A 19,958-nucleotide genomic window follows, 5' to 3' on the forward strand; every position below is an offset into this window, starting at 1 on the left:
AATTTTCAAAGAACTTTTTCAAAAATTATTAAAAATAATGCATTTATAGAAGAATTTTTGTTAAAAACACGAAAAATATTTAATAATTTTGGAAAAGTTACAAATTATTGCAGAAATTCAATTATTTTCAAGAGTAATAATATTTTTCGCAAAAATTAAATATTGTTCAAAAATAATAAAATTCTTCTTAGGAATTCAATTACTTTTACAAATAATAAAACTCATTGCAGAATTTTAATTATTTTTGATACAATTTTAATCGAATTTCTCGAAAAATGTAATTATTCTTAAAAATTTTATTAAAATTGATCAAAAGAATTCAATTATTTAAAAATTTGTTAATAAAATTCTTTATTGGTTCCTCATAAAGGAAGCTTTGTATTAGCAAAATTTTGGATTGTCATTTTTTGACATATTTATAAATTTTTTTTTATTATGCCTAATACTTTAGTACTTTATATATGCACAGGAACTCCCCGTATAAATGTTCTAAATAAATAAAAAAAAATTTCGACGTATTTTGAACTCCGAAGTCCAAAAAACGGATTTTAAAAATTTGTCCCGATGTGTGTGTGTGTGTGTGTGTGTGTGTGTGTGTACTAACATTACACTTGCCTCAATATCTCAGAACAAGAAAGAGCTTAAGGCCTCAATTTTTTTTTAAATTGTAGGTCTCCCCGGGGGACATAAAATGAGAGTATTTTCAGCCCGATTCATGAAGTTTAACTATTTTTTTTTGCATTTTTCATTTTGTAAAAAAAACGTTTTTTGGACGTAACTTAAAAAAATGTTAGGACACTTATAAATGTTTTTCTTTAGTTTTGTAGAGTTTTTTCACACGCATCTTTTGAGCCCTAATTGAATATTTTTCGTTCATATTAACCGGAAATATTAAACTTTAAAAAATCAAAAATTTTAGAAAATAAGACTTTTTTGAAAATTTTGTTGAAAAATGTAGAAGTTTAGTTTTGTTTTGTATTTAGTTTTGTAGAGTTTTTTCAGACGCATCTTTTGAGCCCCAATTGAACATTTTTCGTCCATATTAACCAAAGATATTAAACTTTTAAAAATCTAAAATTTTTAAAAATAAGTCTTTTATAAAAATTTTTTTAAATTATGTAAAAGTAACTTCAAAAAATTATTACCAACTTGAAGAGCATTAAAAAACGCTTCGATTGACCTATTTTTGAACCTGATTCAGGCAGAAATTATGAAATTATTGGTATTTGAAAAATCAAGAATTGTGGAAAATATCATTTTTTCAACATTCTTGTTTATTAACTTATGTGTAATTATTAAACTATTATTACCATATTATAGAATATATAAAAAAAAATTTTTTGGACCAAGATTTAATGATTTTTAACCCTTTTATAAAAAGTAATTCTTATATTTCAATTATTATTATTTTTATGAGGAAGCAAAATGTTCATGAAATGAACACCAAAATTATAAAAATGTACAACTTGGCAGCGGTTTTTTTTTATTATTTTAAGTTTTTAGTTTCTAAATATATTTAATTGAAGAATTTACGAATAATTGAAGTTTCGTAAAATTGAATATTGTAATCAAATAAATTTGAAAATTTTTGAAAATAATTCATAAAGAATTTTATTATTTACCTATAAAAATAATTGAATTTAAGCAAAGAATTTTATTATTTATAAAAATAATTGAATTCCTGCAAAGAATTTTTAGTATTTATGCAAATAATTGAATTCTTGTAACTAATTTTATAATTTTTTTTAAATAATTAAATTACTGGGAAAAATTTTATGATTTGTAAAAATAATTGAATTCTTTTTTTCATTTTATAAAATGAATTTTATTTTCGCTTTTAATTTTATTACATTTTTGAAAATAAGTAAATTAGTTTGATAAACTTTTGTGGAAATTTTCGAAAATAATTAAAAGATTTCAAAGAATTGAATGTTAAAATTGTATTTAAGAATAATTGAATTCCTCTGAAGAATTTTATTATTTATGAAAATAATTCAATTCTTTCGAGAAATTTTATTAAAATTGTTTTAAAAATAATTGTATTCTCGCGATGAATTTTTGCTATTTATGAAAATAATATAATTCCTATAATCGAGTTTTAATTGAATATCGTAATCAAATGAATTTGAAAATTGTCGAAGAACTTTTTTCGAATATTATTAAAAATAATCGATATTTAAAGAAGAATTTTAGTCAAAAATTCTTGAAAATAATTATCACTCGGTCATCTTTTAATTATTATAAAACATGAAGAAATCGATCACTCCGAGTCGAATCACTCCGAACTCGGAGTTATCGATATCTTCATGTTTTATAGTTTTGAAAAATTTAATTTATAGTTTTAAGTAAATTGTTCTCTTATTTGACTCCTGGTTATATTTTTGTCAGATTGGTCCGTAAATGGTCCGTAATTTTTTATTTTTGGTCCGTAAAGTCCGTATTTTTAAATACTTTCTAAATCTGAATTAGTAGTTTTCTACTAATGAAATAGTGCGGATTCGTTTACCAATTGAATTAGTAACCATTTTTTTTACTAATTTTTAGTATTTTTTTTTACTAATTATTAGTAGAAAATTTACTAATTTGAAATAGTAAAAAATACGTTCTACTAATTGAATTAGTAATTTTCTACTACACGGAGAAAAATATAAAGTAACTTTTACTACTTTTATAGTAAAAAATTTCCGGTAAAGCATTTCTGGTAATTTTGACTATTTTTGGAGTAAATTTTGCTACGTTCGAAGTAAATTTTACTAATTTTTACGATATTTACTTTGAACGTAGTAAAATTTACACCAAAAGTAGTAAAAATTACCAGAAATGCTTTACTGGAAATTTTTTACTATAAAAGTAGTAAAAGTTACTTTATATTTTTCTCCGTGTAGCAATTAGTAAAAAACTACTACAAATTAGTAAAAAATGTTACTGATTCAAATTAGTAAACGAATACGCACTAATTTAGATTTAGAGAGTGCATTCACTGGTTCGAGACCTGTAGATGACGACGAAAGTCTCGCTCATAAAGAAGATGAAGTGAAGAGAATGAACTTTATAGAGATTTAGTTTTACTTGTAAGTTTTCAGAGGCTCATGAAAATAATATTTTTTGAATGTCGATTATAATTAATTTGAAATAGTAGTTTTTTTTATTTTAACTCGGAAATAACGATGGCGTTAGTTTATAATAATAATAATAATGTACATCTCAGGCTATATAGTGATGGTTGCAAACAATTGTACATGAGCACAGTGCCTGTAGATTTATATGTATAGTGCATAGGAGAGCATAAATGCATACACGAATGTTATATATATATATGCATATGTATATTCCCTACAGAGAATGGAAGTTCAATCATTGATCGATGGTAATAAATACATAATGATATATGTATTACTCGACGGATTGTGACACGATGCATGCCTTTCTCGTAGTTTGGAAAACGTACGTAATATACATTGTGAGCAGGATTGTTCGGGCTATTTATACTGTGTTGCTCCAAGTCGTAAACTATAATGGCATATGTCGCATGTATCGTTGTGTCAACGGATTCAAAGTGTACTTCAATCAAAGCAATTAAATTGCACTTCCGATGCTGGAACTATTATTTCACGAAGCCATTCATTTCATTTCGACATATGACGGTATCAGACATTTACTCTAGAGGAGAAAATAACTACCAGCACTAGGTGAATTCGTGTTTATATAATCTCCACATATTCATTGCGGTTCCTTTAATTAAAAACACAAGTTCAATAATACTGTAAATTCGTACTAACGAATATGGTAAAAATTTAATAAGTTTTTAAAATTAAAGTTTTTTTTGTCTATTCAGCAAATTTAACACAGTTGGAAATGCAGACTGTATAATTGGTGTTAGGACACATTAGAGTCAGAATTTTTTCTCTTTCTTTTAATTATTTAGGTACAATTTTAATCAATGAAAAATTTCATTGATTTTCTTACAATGAGTCAATGATTAATGCGAAAGATTAAAATCAATGAGTACGAGAGAAAAAATGGTGCTAATGTTTTTGAAAAATGATGTAACGCTTTGGACAATGTAGATATTCAACGATAAGCAGATAATGTCAGTAATAACAACTACATTAGATGATAAATGACGGTTTGGGAATATGTGAAAGGTTCGTTTATTTGGAATTTACTCGGCCGCTAATACAGCTGTGAGTTTTGATGGCGATGCTTATTGTCTGATTCCATCCGCACACGTCAGCTGTCATTCGGTTATTCACATATTCAGAATAAGTCAGGTCGTCCAATATAATGCTTTTGTAGCCTGTCCTCATGTCGCTCTCATAACAATCATTATATATATGTATATACCGCTCTCTACTACTAAAAAATTCTATCCACGTGGAAAAACACGAAACCACCAACACTCTTATACATAACCGTGGGTTCAATTAACGTCTCAGTTATTTCACTCGACAATATATTGGTCCACAAAAATGCAACTGCACTTTTTGGATGCTACTATACATTCAAAGTATTTCCAAACCAAATGTCAGATTTTTGTTTCAAGAAAACCGATCTATACTTCAAGTCATTTAAACTCTCTAAATCTGTATTAGTAGTTTTCTACTAATAAAATAGTGCCGATTCGTTTACCAAATAAGTTAGGAACTGTTTTTACTAATTTTTAGTAGTTCTTCACTAATTATTATTAGTAGAAAATTTACTAATTTGAAATAGTAAGAAATACGTTCTACTAATTGAACTAGCAATTTTCTACTAGCAATTAGTAAAAAACTACTAAAAATTAGTAAAAAAATGTTAAATTAATCTTTCATAGTAGCAGGGCTCGAACTAGATCCGTAAAACACGTAAAGGTCCGTAAATTTGCTTCAAGTTCGTAAAGTAAATTTTTTTTAAAAAAAAGTCCATAAATTCCGTAATTTGATTGAGAAAAGACGAAAAGTCGGTAAATTCTACGATCTAATTTAGAAAATTTTAGAGAAATTACAAATGATTGAAGAAATTCAATTATTTTCAAAAGTTATTACTTTTGAAAATAATTGAATTTCTTCAATCATTTGTAATTTCTCTAAAATTTTTTAGAGAAGAGTTTTTACATTCTTCGCAAACATTCAATTATGTACAAAATTTTTTTTAAAATTCTCGTCAAAATTTCAATTATCTTTATAAATAATAAAATTCTTCTCTGAAATTCAATTACATATTTTCAAAAATTTTAATGAAATTTTTGGCAAAATTTCAATTATTTTCAAAGATTTTCCTGAATTCAATGATTTTTAATATCTACTATTTCAATAAAATTTTCCAAAAGAATTCAATTTATTTAAAAAACAATTAATAAAATTCTAAGCAAACCTTTCATTATTTTCATAAAAAAAATTAAAATTTCACAGAAATTCAATTATTTACAAATATTTTATAAATTTCTTTGTATTAATTCAATTATTTTCAGGGATTCAATTATTTTCGTAACTAACAAAATTCTTCTTAGGAATTCAATTATTTTCACATATAATAAAACTCATTGCAGAATTTCAATTATTTATAATACAATTTTAATCGAATTCCTCGAAAAATGTGATTATTTAAAAATTTTTTATAAAAATTCGTCAAAAGAATTTAATTATTTAAAAATTTATTGACAAAATTCTTTATGAGAATTCAAGTTTAAGAAACATGCACATTATTCAATAAATTGTTCTTTTTGTATTTAAATAATTGAATTCTAGTAAAATTTTCTAATAAGAACTGATTTAATTAAAAATAGATTTTAGTTAAAATATTTTACATTATAATTGAATATTAAAAGCATTAGAAATAATTGATTTAATTATTTTTAAAACTTTTTCAAAATTCTCTTCAAAATTTCAATTATCTTCTCCGAAATTCAATTATTCAAAAAAATTTTAATACAATTCTTGGCAAAATGTCAATTATTTTCCTCAATTCAATGATTTTCAATATCAGAATTCAATTATTTAAAAAAAATTTGATAACATTCTACGCAAACATTTAATTATTTTCATAAAAAAATGAAAATTTCACAGAAATTCAATTATTTACAAATATTTTACAAAATTTCTTTGTATTAATTCAATTATTTTCGTAAATAATAAAATTATTTTCAGGAGTTCAATTATTTTCATAAATAATAAAACTTATTTGCAGAATTTCAATTATTCTTAAAACAATTTTATTCTAATTCCTCGAAAAATGTAATTTCAATGTAAAAATGAATTTCAATTAAAATTTTAGATCATAATTGAATATTAAAAGCAGTATAGCGTGAATTTTTAGAAATAATTGAATTTTGAAAAGGTTTAAAATTAAAATCTTTGAAAATTTCATTTTTTCATTCTTTAAACAAACAATTCTGTAGAATTAATTTTTTTTTTGCAAAAATTTAATTGAATTTTTTTTAAATTGTTTAAAGATTCTATTTTCTAATAAATATTCAATTGAAGAATTTCCGAATAATTGGCATTTTGTAGAATTGAATTGTAAACAAAGGGATTTGATAATTGTCAAAGAACTTTTTCGAAAATTCTTAAAAATAATTGATTTAAAGAAGAATTTTAGTTTTTGTTTTATTTTTAATACAATTTTCATCGAATTCCTCAAAAAATGAAATAATTGAATTTTGAAAAGGTTTCAAACTAAAATAATAAAATAAAATTAATTTTTTTGAGAAAGTTTAATTGACGATTTTTTTTCAAAATTATTTGAAGTTGTTATTTTATAATGCATATTTAATTGAAGAATTCAAGAATAATTGAAATTCTGTAAAATTGAATTGTAAACAAATGAATTTGAAAATTTTCAAAGACATTTTTCAAAAACTATTAAAAATAATGCATTTATAGAAGAATTTTATTTAAAAACACGAAAAAGAATTTAATTTTGGAAAAGTTACAAATTATTGCAGAAATTCAATTATTTTCAAGAGTAATTATATTCTTTGCAAAAATTAAAATATTTTTCAAAAATCATAAAATTTTTCTTAGGGATTTAATTATTTTAAGAAACATTCAATTATTCAATAAATTATTTATTTTTGTATTTAAACAATTGAATACTAGTAGAATTTTCTAATAAAAATTGATTTAAAAATGAATTTCAGTTAAAATTTTAGATAATAAAAAGGATATTAAAGCATATTAAAGCATATTAAAAGCAATATAGCAAGAATTTTTAGAAATAATTGAATTTTGAAATTAATTTTTTTGTAAAAGTTTAATTGAATTTGTTTTATATATTATTTTAAGTTTTTATTTTCTAATATATATTTAATTGAAGAATTTACGAATAATTGAAATAATAATAATAATTGTAATAATAATTGAACAATAATTTCGTAAAGTTGAATATTTTAAAGTTTAAACAAATGGATTTGAAAATTGTCAAAGAACATTTTCGAAAATTATTAAAAATTAATATAGATAATCGATTTAAAGAAGAATTTTAGTTAAGAATTCTTGAAAATAATAATTGAATTGATAATAATTTTATTACTCGGTCATCTTCAATTATTATAAAACTTGAAGAAATCGATAAATCCGAGTCGAAGACTCGGAGTTATCGATTTCTTCATGTTTTATAGTTATAAAAAATTTAATTTATAGTTTTAAGTGAAATGTTTTCTTATTTGACTCGGACTGGTTATATTTTTGTTAGTAATTAGTACCGTAATTTTTAATTTTTGGTCCGTAAAGTCTGTATTTTGAAACACTTTCTCTCGTTCGAGCCCTGTATTACAAAAGAAGAGAAATTTTAACATTTCAATGAATGTTGAAAATTGAATTCATCTTTCATAGTAGGAAGAATATTTCGAGGAAAGAAAAGAATATTTATCATTTAAAAATATGTTTAAAATCACTAGTTCTGCGGTGAAAATAAATGGCTGTGGGTGATCAATGAACATACACCAATTTAGAAAACAATGAATTTCATTTTTGACATGCATTGTGTCCACCAGCTGACACTATGCGCAACACAATGGGTCATTGGCATCGCAAATATAATGTAAAATCGTTTTGCTCCAAGTGCGCGGCTCGCAACTACATCTGCTTCCATATTCCACTTGAAAGGGTTTTTTGCATTACTTGCCAATATATGTGAAAACATATTTGAAAGTGTGCCTTTTATATATATATATCTAAAATGAATGTATTTGACACGAGTATTTAAATTGTATAATACACCAATACTAAAAATTTCGCGAAGAAAGATGAATCTGGAGAAATGCATGTGCGTCTTGAAAACAGTCGCGTATCTATCATGCACTTACGAAATATCCCATTAGGTAAATTGATAAATTGTGAGATGCCAAGTACGTCTTGCTGGCCTTTCGCCAACTTCTGAAAACCTCTGGCTATTTAACGAAAATGAAAATCAATCGCTCCATCTTCTCTTTTAGAGAGCAAATGATCCTCTAAAACGGTGAAAAATCACTTCTAGAAATTCTTTTCGAATTTAAAGATAATATTCTATATTGTAATTTCAAAAATTGTAATAATCAAAATATTTCTATTTTAATGTTGCAGGCATTTTTATTAGGAGCAAAATCATTAATGTCACGATTCTCATCGCCAAGATCATCGTTAAATTCAAAAAACCAAAGATCATTTTCCCCGACTCCATCTACCTCAGGATCTTCATCACCAACGAACAAGCAGCATCAGTATTCATCCGAGGTTAGTGCAACTTTATTTCAGTCATTTAATTTAGTTGCTTTTAAATTAGATTTTCCTTTAAAATAGAGACTATCGAATATAAAGAAAAACTATATTTGAACGCAGACAGATGGTATTTTTCCGAATTTTATCGCGTGAAACTCATAAATTTCTAAAATAATTGGATAAATGCTAAATTTTACCCCCCCCCCCCTCAAACCCCTTAATAAAAATGAAATTAGCCTGTTCGTTTTATGTCTCTTGACGAAAATGTCGAAAGAAAATTCCCCCGACATTTCGGCTCGTTATTTTCATGACCTTTTTCTCTCCCATTACCTTTGACATAAAAAAAAAGGATCGGCGAAAGAGAGGCTTATTGACCTTTCTTTAAGGAGTTTTTAAATGACGGGCGTAACGATCGTGAATTAAAGGAAGTCATTTATTTAAAAAGGGAAATTTCATTTTATTGGAGTTTATTTACACGACGTGGTTTACGGTGTAAAAGTCTTCTCCACTCTATAATGGTTTAAGAGTTGCCTGCAAGTACCCTCCCCTCACCCTCCGTAATTTGCCAAACTTGACAGTTTTACTGTATACTGAATTTCTACTTAACAGAATTGACGATTTAAAAAATTTCTATTTAAATTCTATTTAAATAAAGTCTGTTTGAATCTAGTTTTTATTTAAGAACAAACAAATTTACATGTTCATGAATACTTTTATTTAATCTAACTTCCTTGAAATTTGGTTGTATAAAAAAATACAAGATTCATTTTGTTAAATAAAATTGTTCAAAAAATTGAGCTTCACACAAGTTTAGCCTCATTGATAGTAAATAAAATTTATATTAAAATTACATAAGTCCTTAATCCATTTAGTCCCAAATGTCCGTTTTTCTTAGTACAAGTTCGAGCTTTCCGTTCTACGAGTTCCGGTTTTAAAAAAAATTGGGACAAAGGTTTTCTTATGGATTTGAGTGTCCTCTTTCAGAATCTGAAAAAAAATTTCGATTTAATGATAAAAAGTTATAATTGATTAAACAAAAAAAGCCGTTTTTTTAGTGTTTTTTGTTTTTTCTTTAAAATCAGATTATTTAATCGAAATCGGCTTGAAAAAAAATCCGGAACATCAAAATATCGCGTCCAAAATGTTGAGACTATCAAATAGACATGCTGCCGAAAACAATTTTTTTCAAATTTCAAAATGGCGCCTCAAAAATGGCCGGCAAAAGATGCAAATTTGGAAAAATAATTTTAAAAAAATTTTACACTACATTTTTTTTTACTTTTATGCTTCATTTAAATAAAATAATGCTGCTTCAACAAAAAATATTGTTATTTGATGTTATTCAACAATATTATAAACAATTTTTATAAAAAAAGATGTTTAGAGTGGAAAAAAATCTTCTTTTCTTCACTACTAACTTTCTTTTGTCATTAAAAGTGGAAACTAAAGTATCTACCGTTTATAAAAAATTTGTAAACAATGTATAAAAATGTTGTAACAAATTCTTATAAACAATTTGCTAAATATAAAGTACCATCATTGAAAAAAAGCATTTTTTTATTATATAATGCCTTCTTGTATTTAAAATCTTTGTTATAGATATAAACTTTCATTTAACATTATTTAGCAATTTTTAAAAATGTTATAAACAATTTTTATAGAAAAATCAGTTCAGGGTGGGAAAAAATTTTTTTCTTTACCACTAACTTATTCTAACATTAAAATGGAAACTAACGTCTTAGAGAACTCAAAACAAAGATAAACTTAAAAAATAATTAAAATTGAACGTAAGAAACAAAAAGTGATAATTCTAAAAAACGTACACCTAAAAGTAGTGAATGTTCTGCAAAAGAGATATTTTAAACCGCTAAGGAACTTCTTCTTCTTCTTTTAAATTTAATTATAAAAAAATATTTAAAACATCTATGAAAAATATTTATAACATTTATAAAAAATTGTTTATATTATTTTTAAAAATTGTTTATAAATTTTGGATAAACGGTTGAAACATCAGTTTCCATTTTAATGTTAGAATAAGTTAGTGGTAAAGAAAAAATTTGGTTTGTCTTTAATATATCTATTCTAATTCTAATGTCAAACAAACAAATAAAGAAAATCAAAATTTTTTCCCCACCCTGAACTGATTTTTCTAAAAAAAATTGTTTATAACAATTTTTAAAAATTGCTAAATAATGTTAAATGAAAGTTTATATCTATAACAAAGATTTTGATTACAAGAAGGCATTATATAATAAAAAAATGCTTTTTTTCCATGATGGTACTTCATATTTAGCAAATTGTTAAATACAAATTTTATTTATTTTATTTTTTTACAAATTTTATTGTTTTTATACATTGTTTACAAATTTTTTATAAACGGTAGATACTTTAGTTTCCACTTTTAATGACAAAAGAAAGTTAGTAGTGAAGAAAAGATGATTTTTTTCCATTCTGAACATCTTTTTCTATAAAAATTGTTTATAACATTGTAAAAAAATCTTAAATAATTACAGACAAAGATTTGTCTTTTAAATATCTATTTTAATGACAAACCAAATAAATAGTGAACAAAAAATTTTCTTTTCACTCTAAACTTCTTTTTCTATGAAAATTGTTTATAACATTTTTAAATATTGCTAAATAATGTTAAATTAAAGTTTAAACCTTAAGCAACATTTTCACTACAAGAGAGCATAATAAAATTAAAAAATAATTTTGTTCTACCATTCTATTTCATGTTTTCAAAATTGTTTAGAACATTCTTAAACATTGCAAAATAATTTTGAATTAAGTTTTTTTTTTCAGTATCCATTTTTACCTCCCCCGAAAAAACAGAAGTGATGAAAATAAATTTTTTGCTTCCACTTTGGCCCATAGTTTTCAAATTGTTTATAAAAATTGATTATAATATTGTTAAATAACATCAAATAACAACATTTTTTGTTGAAGCAGCATTATTTTATTCAAATGAAGCATAAAAGTAAAAAAAAGTAGTGTAAAATTTTTTTAAAATTATTTTTCCAAATTTGCATCTTTTGGCGGCCATTTTGAAATTTGAAAAAAATTGTTTTCGGCAGCATGTTTAATTGATAGTTCCAACATTTTGGACGTGATATTTTTATGTTCCGAATTTTTTCCAAGCCGATTTCGATTAAATAATCTGATTTTAAAGAAAAAAAGTATTTTAGTGTTTTAAAAACACTAAAAAATGGCTTTTTTTGTTTAAACAATTATAACTTTTTATCATTAAATCGAAATTGAATTTTTTTCAGATTCTGAAAGAGGACACTCCAATCCGTAAGAAAACCTTTGTCCCGATTTTTTTTTAAAACCGGAACTCGTAGAACGGAAAGCTCGAACTTGTACTAAGAAAAACGGACATTTGGGACTATAAATGGGTTAAATTGCTTTGTAATTATTTTCCTCTTGTTGATAGTATACTTTGTACTTGAAATGATAAAATCTTTGTTTTCTAGAACGCTTTAATCATCATATTGATAAATTCCTTTCGGGTGAAATTGTTCCGTTGATGGTGGGAAGATTGCATTACTAAGTACACAAGATGTTAATTAATTAACTTAATGCTAGTTGGGGCAAAGTTGAGTTTCCATGAACTAATTAAATCAAACTTTCTGTACCCCTTTCGACGTTTGAAGCTTTTGGCATATGACCCATCTATTCAAAGTCGCTTTTAACAGGAAACGTAAGGCAAGACCTTGTGTACAAGAGCTCCTTTACTCGTTGAAAGGGTAGTCAGAGACCCCTTCGGATGAATCCTTCTTTGGCATCCACCAAGGAGAAAAACCGGTTTAGCCTTTAGGTGGAGGTGCACTCTGTTGAGATGCTTCCTATATATTTTTAACTAAAGAAAGTAACAGGATAATGGTTTAAAGAATGTTCTTCAGGGACAAAGGCTCAATTATACTTTGCCAAGACCTCGAATTTCATTCTTGCAGGTTCATTCATTTTTTTAATTATCTTATGTTCCAAGAAGTAACGCTTCCCTTTATTCTTTACAACAATTTTTAAGATGCAGTCAATTGTTTTCATTAAGTACAACACTGATGAGTGTATCTATTTTTTTTTAAATCAATTTTCCAGTAAGCTTTCACGATTCATTATACGGGTAACAGAACTGGGTCCGTAAATTTGCATCAAGTTCGTAAAAGTCAGTTTTTTTTGCAAAAAGGTCCATAAAGTCCGTAATTTGATTAAGAAAAGACGAAAATTTCGTAAATTGTACGATATAATTTGGAGAATTTTAGAGAAATTAGAAATGAATGCAGATATTCAATTATTTTCAAAAGCAATAAAATTCTTCGCAGAAATTCAATTATGTTCAAAACTATTCAAAAATTCTCGTGAACATTTCAATTATCTTTAGAAATAATTAGGGGAGAGTCTCCAGTTGTGAGACACCTCCAGTTGTGAGACAGTCAATTTTTTTTAACATGCAATATTAAAAAGCCGATTGGTTTATATAAAAACATTTCTTTTTATATGAGCCAACTTTTTCGTGTACGCCGAAGCGGATATATAAACTGTTTTTGTTAAATACCAACACTGTGTGTGATAATCGACTAAAAAGCGTTTTTTCAATAAATGCAAAGTACTTTTTGTCCAAGTTAATTAATTGGAAAAGGTAAATGTAATGCATTTTCTTTTAGTGTTTTTCTTATATTTTGTGATGCAATATTGCATTGTTCCAATCTACGGTTGAAAATAATTTAATTTTCCTTTTTCAAAATAGCGCCAATTTCTGGGTGTGAGACACAGCATATCACCAGTTGTGAGACGGTGTCAACACCCATCTGGGCAGCATAAAAAATACGACTTTGCAGGCATACTATTTAAATGTTGTTTTGATTTTTTTTCTAGTATTTTTGGGCATGTCAAGTGGAAAAAAGTCAATTGATTCAGAAGAAATCAATTTTAATGCTCTTGTTGAAGCTATTAAATTGTGTTTATTTGATAGTCATATTTTGGCGAATAAATATTATTATTCAGTATATAATAATATATATTATTAATATATTTAATTATTTCTACTAAAGATAACGTTTTATGTTAAACTTATTAAATTTTAGCAATTTTGCTTCCTCATGAGGAAGCTTTGCATTGGTGACGATTTTCAATTTTTCAAAACAAGGTTATATGGACTCATTTTCATCTAGAACATATGTATATTCAATTATGAGCAAATGTCCAGATGTATGTGTGTGTGTATGTATGTGTGTATGTATGTGTGTATGTGTGTATGTGTGTGTGTGTGTATGTCACAAAAATTGTGTACAAATTATCTCAGACAAATTTTGATGGATTGTCCTGAAATTTTGCAGGTTTATTGCAGTCATTAATACCTGAAATCTGACACAAGGATTTTCAAAAATATGTCCAAAATTTTTTTTTATACAATTTTTTTAAAATTCAGAAAATTTTTTTTTTTGTATTTTCTGAAATAATTTTTTTATTTGTTAATATTTTTATTAATTATTCTCAAAATTACATTCCTGGCAAGAAAACGAATCGATTGATGTATACAAAGTATATATTTTATCAAAATTTATAAAATTAATAAATATTTTTCTTTTTCACAAAAAATTCAAATTTGGTATTTTTTTCATAATTAATTTAATATTAATATTAATATTTTGAAATGATTATTCTATCATAAAATAGAAGCAATTGGCAAATGAAAGTGTAAATTTCACCAAATATTTATACAACAACTTATAAATGATTTATATAATTTTATTTTTAACCAATCTTCTGGACGAACCCTTTTGTACATAATTTTTCAAAAGTTTGCAATACCGCAATTTTTATATATTGAGGAAGCTTAATGGTCATAAAATGAACAACTTGTTTAATGAGTGTCTCACAACTGGAGACATTTTTTTTTTTTGACAAAAGCGATGTGCTCGGAAAATGTATCGTAAAACTTTTTGAGTTTATCGAAACACTATACTTTCTTTTAATAAAAGTTGCGTATTTCTGTTACCTTTCGAACGGTATATTTTATTTACAATTTCGTTTACCCGTACACAATTTACGAGTCAAAAATAAAACCCGTCTCACAACTGGAGATTCTCCCCTAAATTCTCCGAAATTCAATTATTTTCAAAAATTTTAATAAAACTCTTGTCAAAATTTCAATTATTTTCAAAAATTTTCCTCAATTCAATGATTTTTAATATCTACTGTTTTAATAAAATTTTCCAAAAGAATTCAATTATTTAAAAAACAAATTAATAAAATTCTAAGCAAACCTTTAATTATTTTTAGAAAATAATAAAAATTTCAGAGGAATTCAATTATTTACAAAAGTTTTTTATAAATTTCTTCGCAATCATTCAATTATTTTCATAAATAATATACAATTTTTACAAGGATTCGATTATTTTCGTAAATAATAAACTTCTTTTTAGGAATTCAATTATTTTCATAAATAATAAACATCAAAGAATTTCAATTATTTTTAATACAATTTTAATCGAATTCCTCGAAAAATGTAATTATTCTATTAAAAAGTTTATTATTAAAATTCGTCAAAAGAATTCAATTATTTAAAAATTTATTAATAAAATTGTTTAACAGAATTCAATTTTAAGAAACATGCAAAAATTTTATTCAATAATGTTTTTTTTATTTTTTTAATTTGAATAATTGAATTCTAGTAGAATTTTCGAAAAAAAATTGATTTTAGAATAGATTTGAGTTGAAATTTTATATTATAATTGAATATTAAAAGCATTAGAGTGTGATAATTTTTAGAAATAATTTAATTTTGAAAAGGTTTCAAACTAAAATAATAAAATAAAATTAATTTTTTTGAGAAAGTTTAATTGACGATTTTTTTTCAAAATTATTTGAAGTTGTTATTTTATAATGCATATTTAATTGAAGAATTCAAGAATAATTGAAATTCTGTAAAATTAAATTGTAAACAAATGAATTTGAAAATTTTCAAAGACATTTTTCAAAAATTATTTTAAATAATGCATTTATAGAAGAATTTTATTTAAAAACACGAAAAAGAATTTAATTTTGGAAAAATTACAAATTATTGCAGAAATTCAATTATTTTTAGAAGTAATAATATTCTTCGCCAAAATTAAATATTGTTTAAAAATAATAAAATTTTTCTTAGGGATTTAATAATTATTTTAAGAAACATTCAAGTATTCAATAAATTATTTATTTTTGTATTTTAATAATTTAATGATAGTAGAATTTTCTAATAAAAATTTGATTTTCATTTCATAAAAATGAATTTCAGTTAAAATTTTAGATAATAATTGAATATTAAAAGCAATATAGCGTGAATTTTTAGAAATAATTGAATTTTGAAATTAATTTTTTTGAAAAAGGTTAATTGAATTTTTTAAAATTATTTAAGGTTTTTAATTTCTAAATATATTTAATTGAAGAATTTACGAATAATTAAAATTTCGTAAAATTGAATACCGTAATCAACTAAATTTGAAAATTTTTGAAAATAATTCATAAAGAAATTTATTATTTACCTATAAAAATAATTGAATTAAAGCAAAGAATTATATTATTTATAAAAATAATTGAATGTCTGCATAGAATTTTTAGTATTTATGAAAATAATTGAATTCTTGTAATTTTATAATTTTTTTTAAATAATTAAATGACTGGGAAAATTTTTATAATTTTGTAAAAATAATTGAATTTCTGCAATGAATTTGTAGTATTTATGAAAAATTGAAAATAATTGAATTCTTGTAACTAATTTTATTAAAATTTTCTTAAATAATTAAATTTCTGGGAAAATTTTTTTTTTTTTTATAATTTTTTCGATAATAATTTGAAAGATTTCAAAGAATTGAATGTTAAAATTGTATTGAAAATGATTGAAATCCTCTAAAGAATTTTATTATTTATGAAAATAATTAAATTCTTTCGAGAAATTTTATTAAAATTATATTAAAAATAATCGTATTCTCGCGATGAATTTTTGTTATTTATGAAAATAATTTAATTCCTATAATCTAGTTTTAAATTTGAATATCGTAATGATATGAATTTTAAAATACTTTGAATGTTTCCTGCTCTGGGGTAATAAAATTGATTGTCTTCTTATTATTCGTTTATTACCCAAAAATTTGTTGAATGTTTACAAAATTGTTGTGTGAAATAATATTATAGAGAGTTTATAAACTGAAATAATAATGAGATGACTAATTAGCTTTTAATTACATGTATTTAATACATGAGATGAAGTTTGATAATTTTATAAAGTTTCGTTAATTATTTGCGGTGTACCGAGTTGTTGGATGAGTCTCGAACGAAACGAGTTCCAGGGGTAAATTATGCTATGCCTGTGTGTTAATAGTTTATATAGTCTTTAAAGCCTTTATGTATCAGGGAAACATTAATTAAATTATTTAAAATGTACACTAGACGAAGATGGGAGGGGGGGGGGGTTGGTATTTCAAGTATATATCTTTAGAGAGTTCTCAAGGTAAAGTTAGTTAGGTAGCGGGTGAGGAGTGCGGTGGTTATCCTATTTCGGTGCTCATTTGCAAAATTGCACGTACTATTCTAGATCGACTTCTCTGAGTTACCGACAATTTCTCTATCTCTCTGGCAACTTCCATCTCCCTCCCTCTTGTTTCCTTCTGTTCGCTTTAAGCCCGAACCCCCCCATCGACTCTTTAGAATACGGAATAATCTATCAGGTAATGCGAGTCCATGAAATCGGCTGTGCCTTTATGTGGCAGACGCTATTACGCCATTAAGGCGAGCGTCTTGCTCTTGAGTGTGGTGAGAGAGAGACACAACTATATACTGAAATCCCATTTCCGTCATTCGTGACTCCAACAAGCTTTTTTTACGAATAAAAGCTGGAAAACACGTCTCCTACATCAAGTTCATTACACTCAAAGAACGTCAAGTCGAATCACGAAAAATTTACTTAAAAAAAGTACCGACGAAATAAAAGTATTCTTCAAATTAGAGGAAAATCTTCTCTTTTATCATTTTCCTCGTTCTTTTTTCCCCCTCATGAAAAAATTAGAGAACTTCAGTCCTCTTCCTACTTTTTTCTGCGTTCAAATAAATCAAAAGTAAATTAGAGCTTTTTACTTGTTTGATGAAAAAAACTTGTCATCGTTTGTTAAATGCACTTTGTGTCTCGTAATTCCAAGAATTGGGGAAATTCACTACTTTTTTCTGTATTTTCCCTGAAATTTTATTTTCATAATGAGGAAAACAAAATTGGGAACAAAATTTTGAAAACCAATTAAACTTTCCAGAAACATGTTATTCAAGGATTTTTGATTTCGCTAATAAAAAATGTGAACATTCATCTTTATTTTCAATAATTAAATTATATTTTGAATTATTTTCAAAAGTAATCAAATTCTTTTCCAAAATTCCATTATTTGTAAAATTATTAATTTCTTCTCCGAAATTCAATTATTTTCAAAAATTTTTAATAAAATTCTTGTCAAAATTTCAATTATTTTCAAAAAATTTTCCTCAATTCAATGATTTTTAATATCTACTATTTTTATAAAATTTCCCTAAAGAATTTAATTATTTTTAAAAAATTAATAAAATTCTACGCAAACCTTTAATTATTATTTTTTCAAATAATAAAAATTTCAGAGGAATTCAATTATTTACAAATTTTTTTATAAATTTCTTCGGAATCATTCAATTCTTTTCATAAATACACGGAAAGAAAAAGTCCGTCAATCATTAATAGACTAGTATATTACTTTGAGACGGGACACAAAATCATTGAATGCATAACATACTTTGAGTCACAATCAGTGACGAGTTGCTTGCTAAAATTTAGAAAACTGTCATCAATATATAAAACTCGTTCACTAAAATTTAGAAAACTGTCTATTAAATTTTCTATGACTATCAAAAGCATTCAAAAAATTCAACTTCTTTCAGAATTATCCCTAATTTTAGACACTATTTGGTACAGAATGAACACATTTTTTTCGTTGCACAGTTCCGATATTTTATTTACACTCTTAGACGCTTTAGACCAACACATTTTCGCACTCTCTAAATCTGAATATGTGAAATTTCACTTATTGTACGTTATAAGTCGTCCTCTCGATCAATAAGTGCATATACACTTATAAATAAGTGAATTTTTCACTTATTCTGAGTGAAATTTCACTTATCATAAGTGTATATGCACTTATTGATCGAGAAGACGACTTATAACGTACAAATATGTGAATTTTCACATATTCAGATTTAGAGAGCACTTATAATAACTACACGTAGAAACGCACACTTATAACATTTTAAGTTTAGAAGCAAACTGTTCTTATATACCAAATAACAAAATTTTTCACAACTTGTGAGAAATGATTTTGCACTAATAACTACTTTTTAATTAGCGAGAAATATAAAAGAAAATATATTTTCATCGAGGTCAATTTCTAGACGCAATTCAACTGCAAATTGTTAGTTAAGTTAAATATTCACATTACACATAATAGTATATAGGGATATGTATAGCAGACAGCAAAAACACATGGACTATAGAGAAACCGGAAGAAATGCGCATCGGTACACTGCGCAACAATGCGCTAGTGAAGAGCGCCGATTTAGAATACGAGTCAACTAACGTTTCACAAACTTTCACTAATGATTCGTAAACATTCAAACAGCCATTGATAACAATTCAGCATTAAATCTAAAACAATTGGTCACATACTGGCATTCTAATCAATCCATGACTCGTTTTCAATCGTTAAGTAAAGTTAAGTAACCATCAACGGAAAAAGAGTCCCGTCTCAAAGTAATATACTAATCCATTAATGGTTGACGGACTTTTTCTTTCCGTGTAACAAAATTTTTACAGGGATTGAATTATTTTGCCAAAATATAAAATTTTGTAAAGGGTTTCAATTATTTTCAGCAATAATAAATCTCATTGCGGAATTTCAATTATTTTTAATACAATTTTAATCGAATTCCCCGAAAAATGTAATTATACTTAAAAATTTTATTAAAATTCGTCAAAAGAATTCAATTCTTTAAAAATTTATTGATAAAATTCTTTATGAGAATTCAATTATAAGAAATATTTATTTATTCAATATTTAATTATTAATTTTTGCATTTAAATAATTGCATTTTCGTAGAATTTTCTAATAAAAATTTATTTAAAAATAAATTTCAGTTAAAATTTTAGATTTGAATATTTATTATTCAAATTATTCAAATATTCAAATATTATTTGAATATTAAAAGCATTATATCATGAATTTTAAGAAATAA

At 24.7% G+C, this 19,958-nt stretch overlaps 1 protein-coding gene across 15 annotated transcripts in view; it reads left to right on the forward strand.

Annotated features, from left to right (window-relative positions):
• LOC122498042 (growth factor receptor-bound protein 14-like) overlaps positions 1-19,958 on the forward strand; it is an 857,844-nt gene that overhangs the window by 254,253 nt on the left and 583,633 nt on the right. For all 15 annotated transcript variants that reach the window (XM_043605543.1, XM_043605544.1, XM_043605541.1 and 12 more), the window contains one exon: positions 8,541-8,690. In XM_043605543.1, coding sequence (XP_043461478.1) covers positions 8,541-8,690 — 150 coding nt within the window. The remainder of the gene's footprint in view (positions 1-8,540; positions 8,691-19,958) is intronic.

Source organism: Leptopilina heterotoma, unplaced genomic scaffold (assembly GCF_015476425.1).
Source record: "Leptopilina heterotoma isolate Lh14 unplaced genomic scaffold, ASM1547642v1 Lhet_14, whole genome shotgun sequence".
Taxonomy (NCBI): domain Eukaryota; kingdom Metazoa; phylum Arthropoda; class Insecta; order Hymenoptera; family Figitidae; genus Leptopilina; species Leptopilina heterotoma.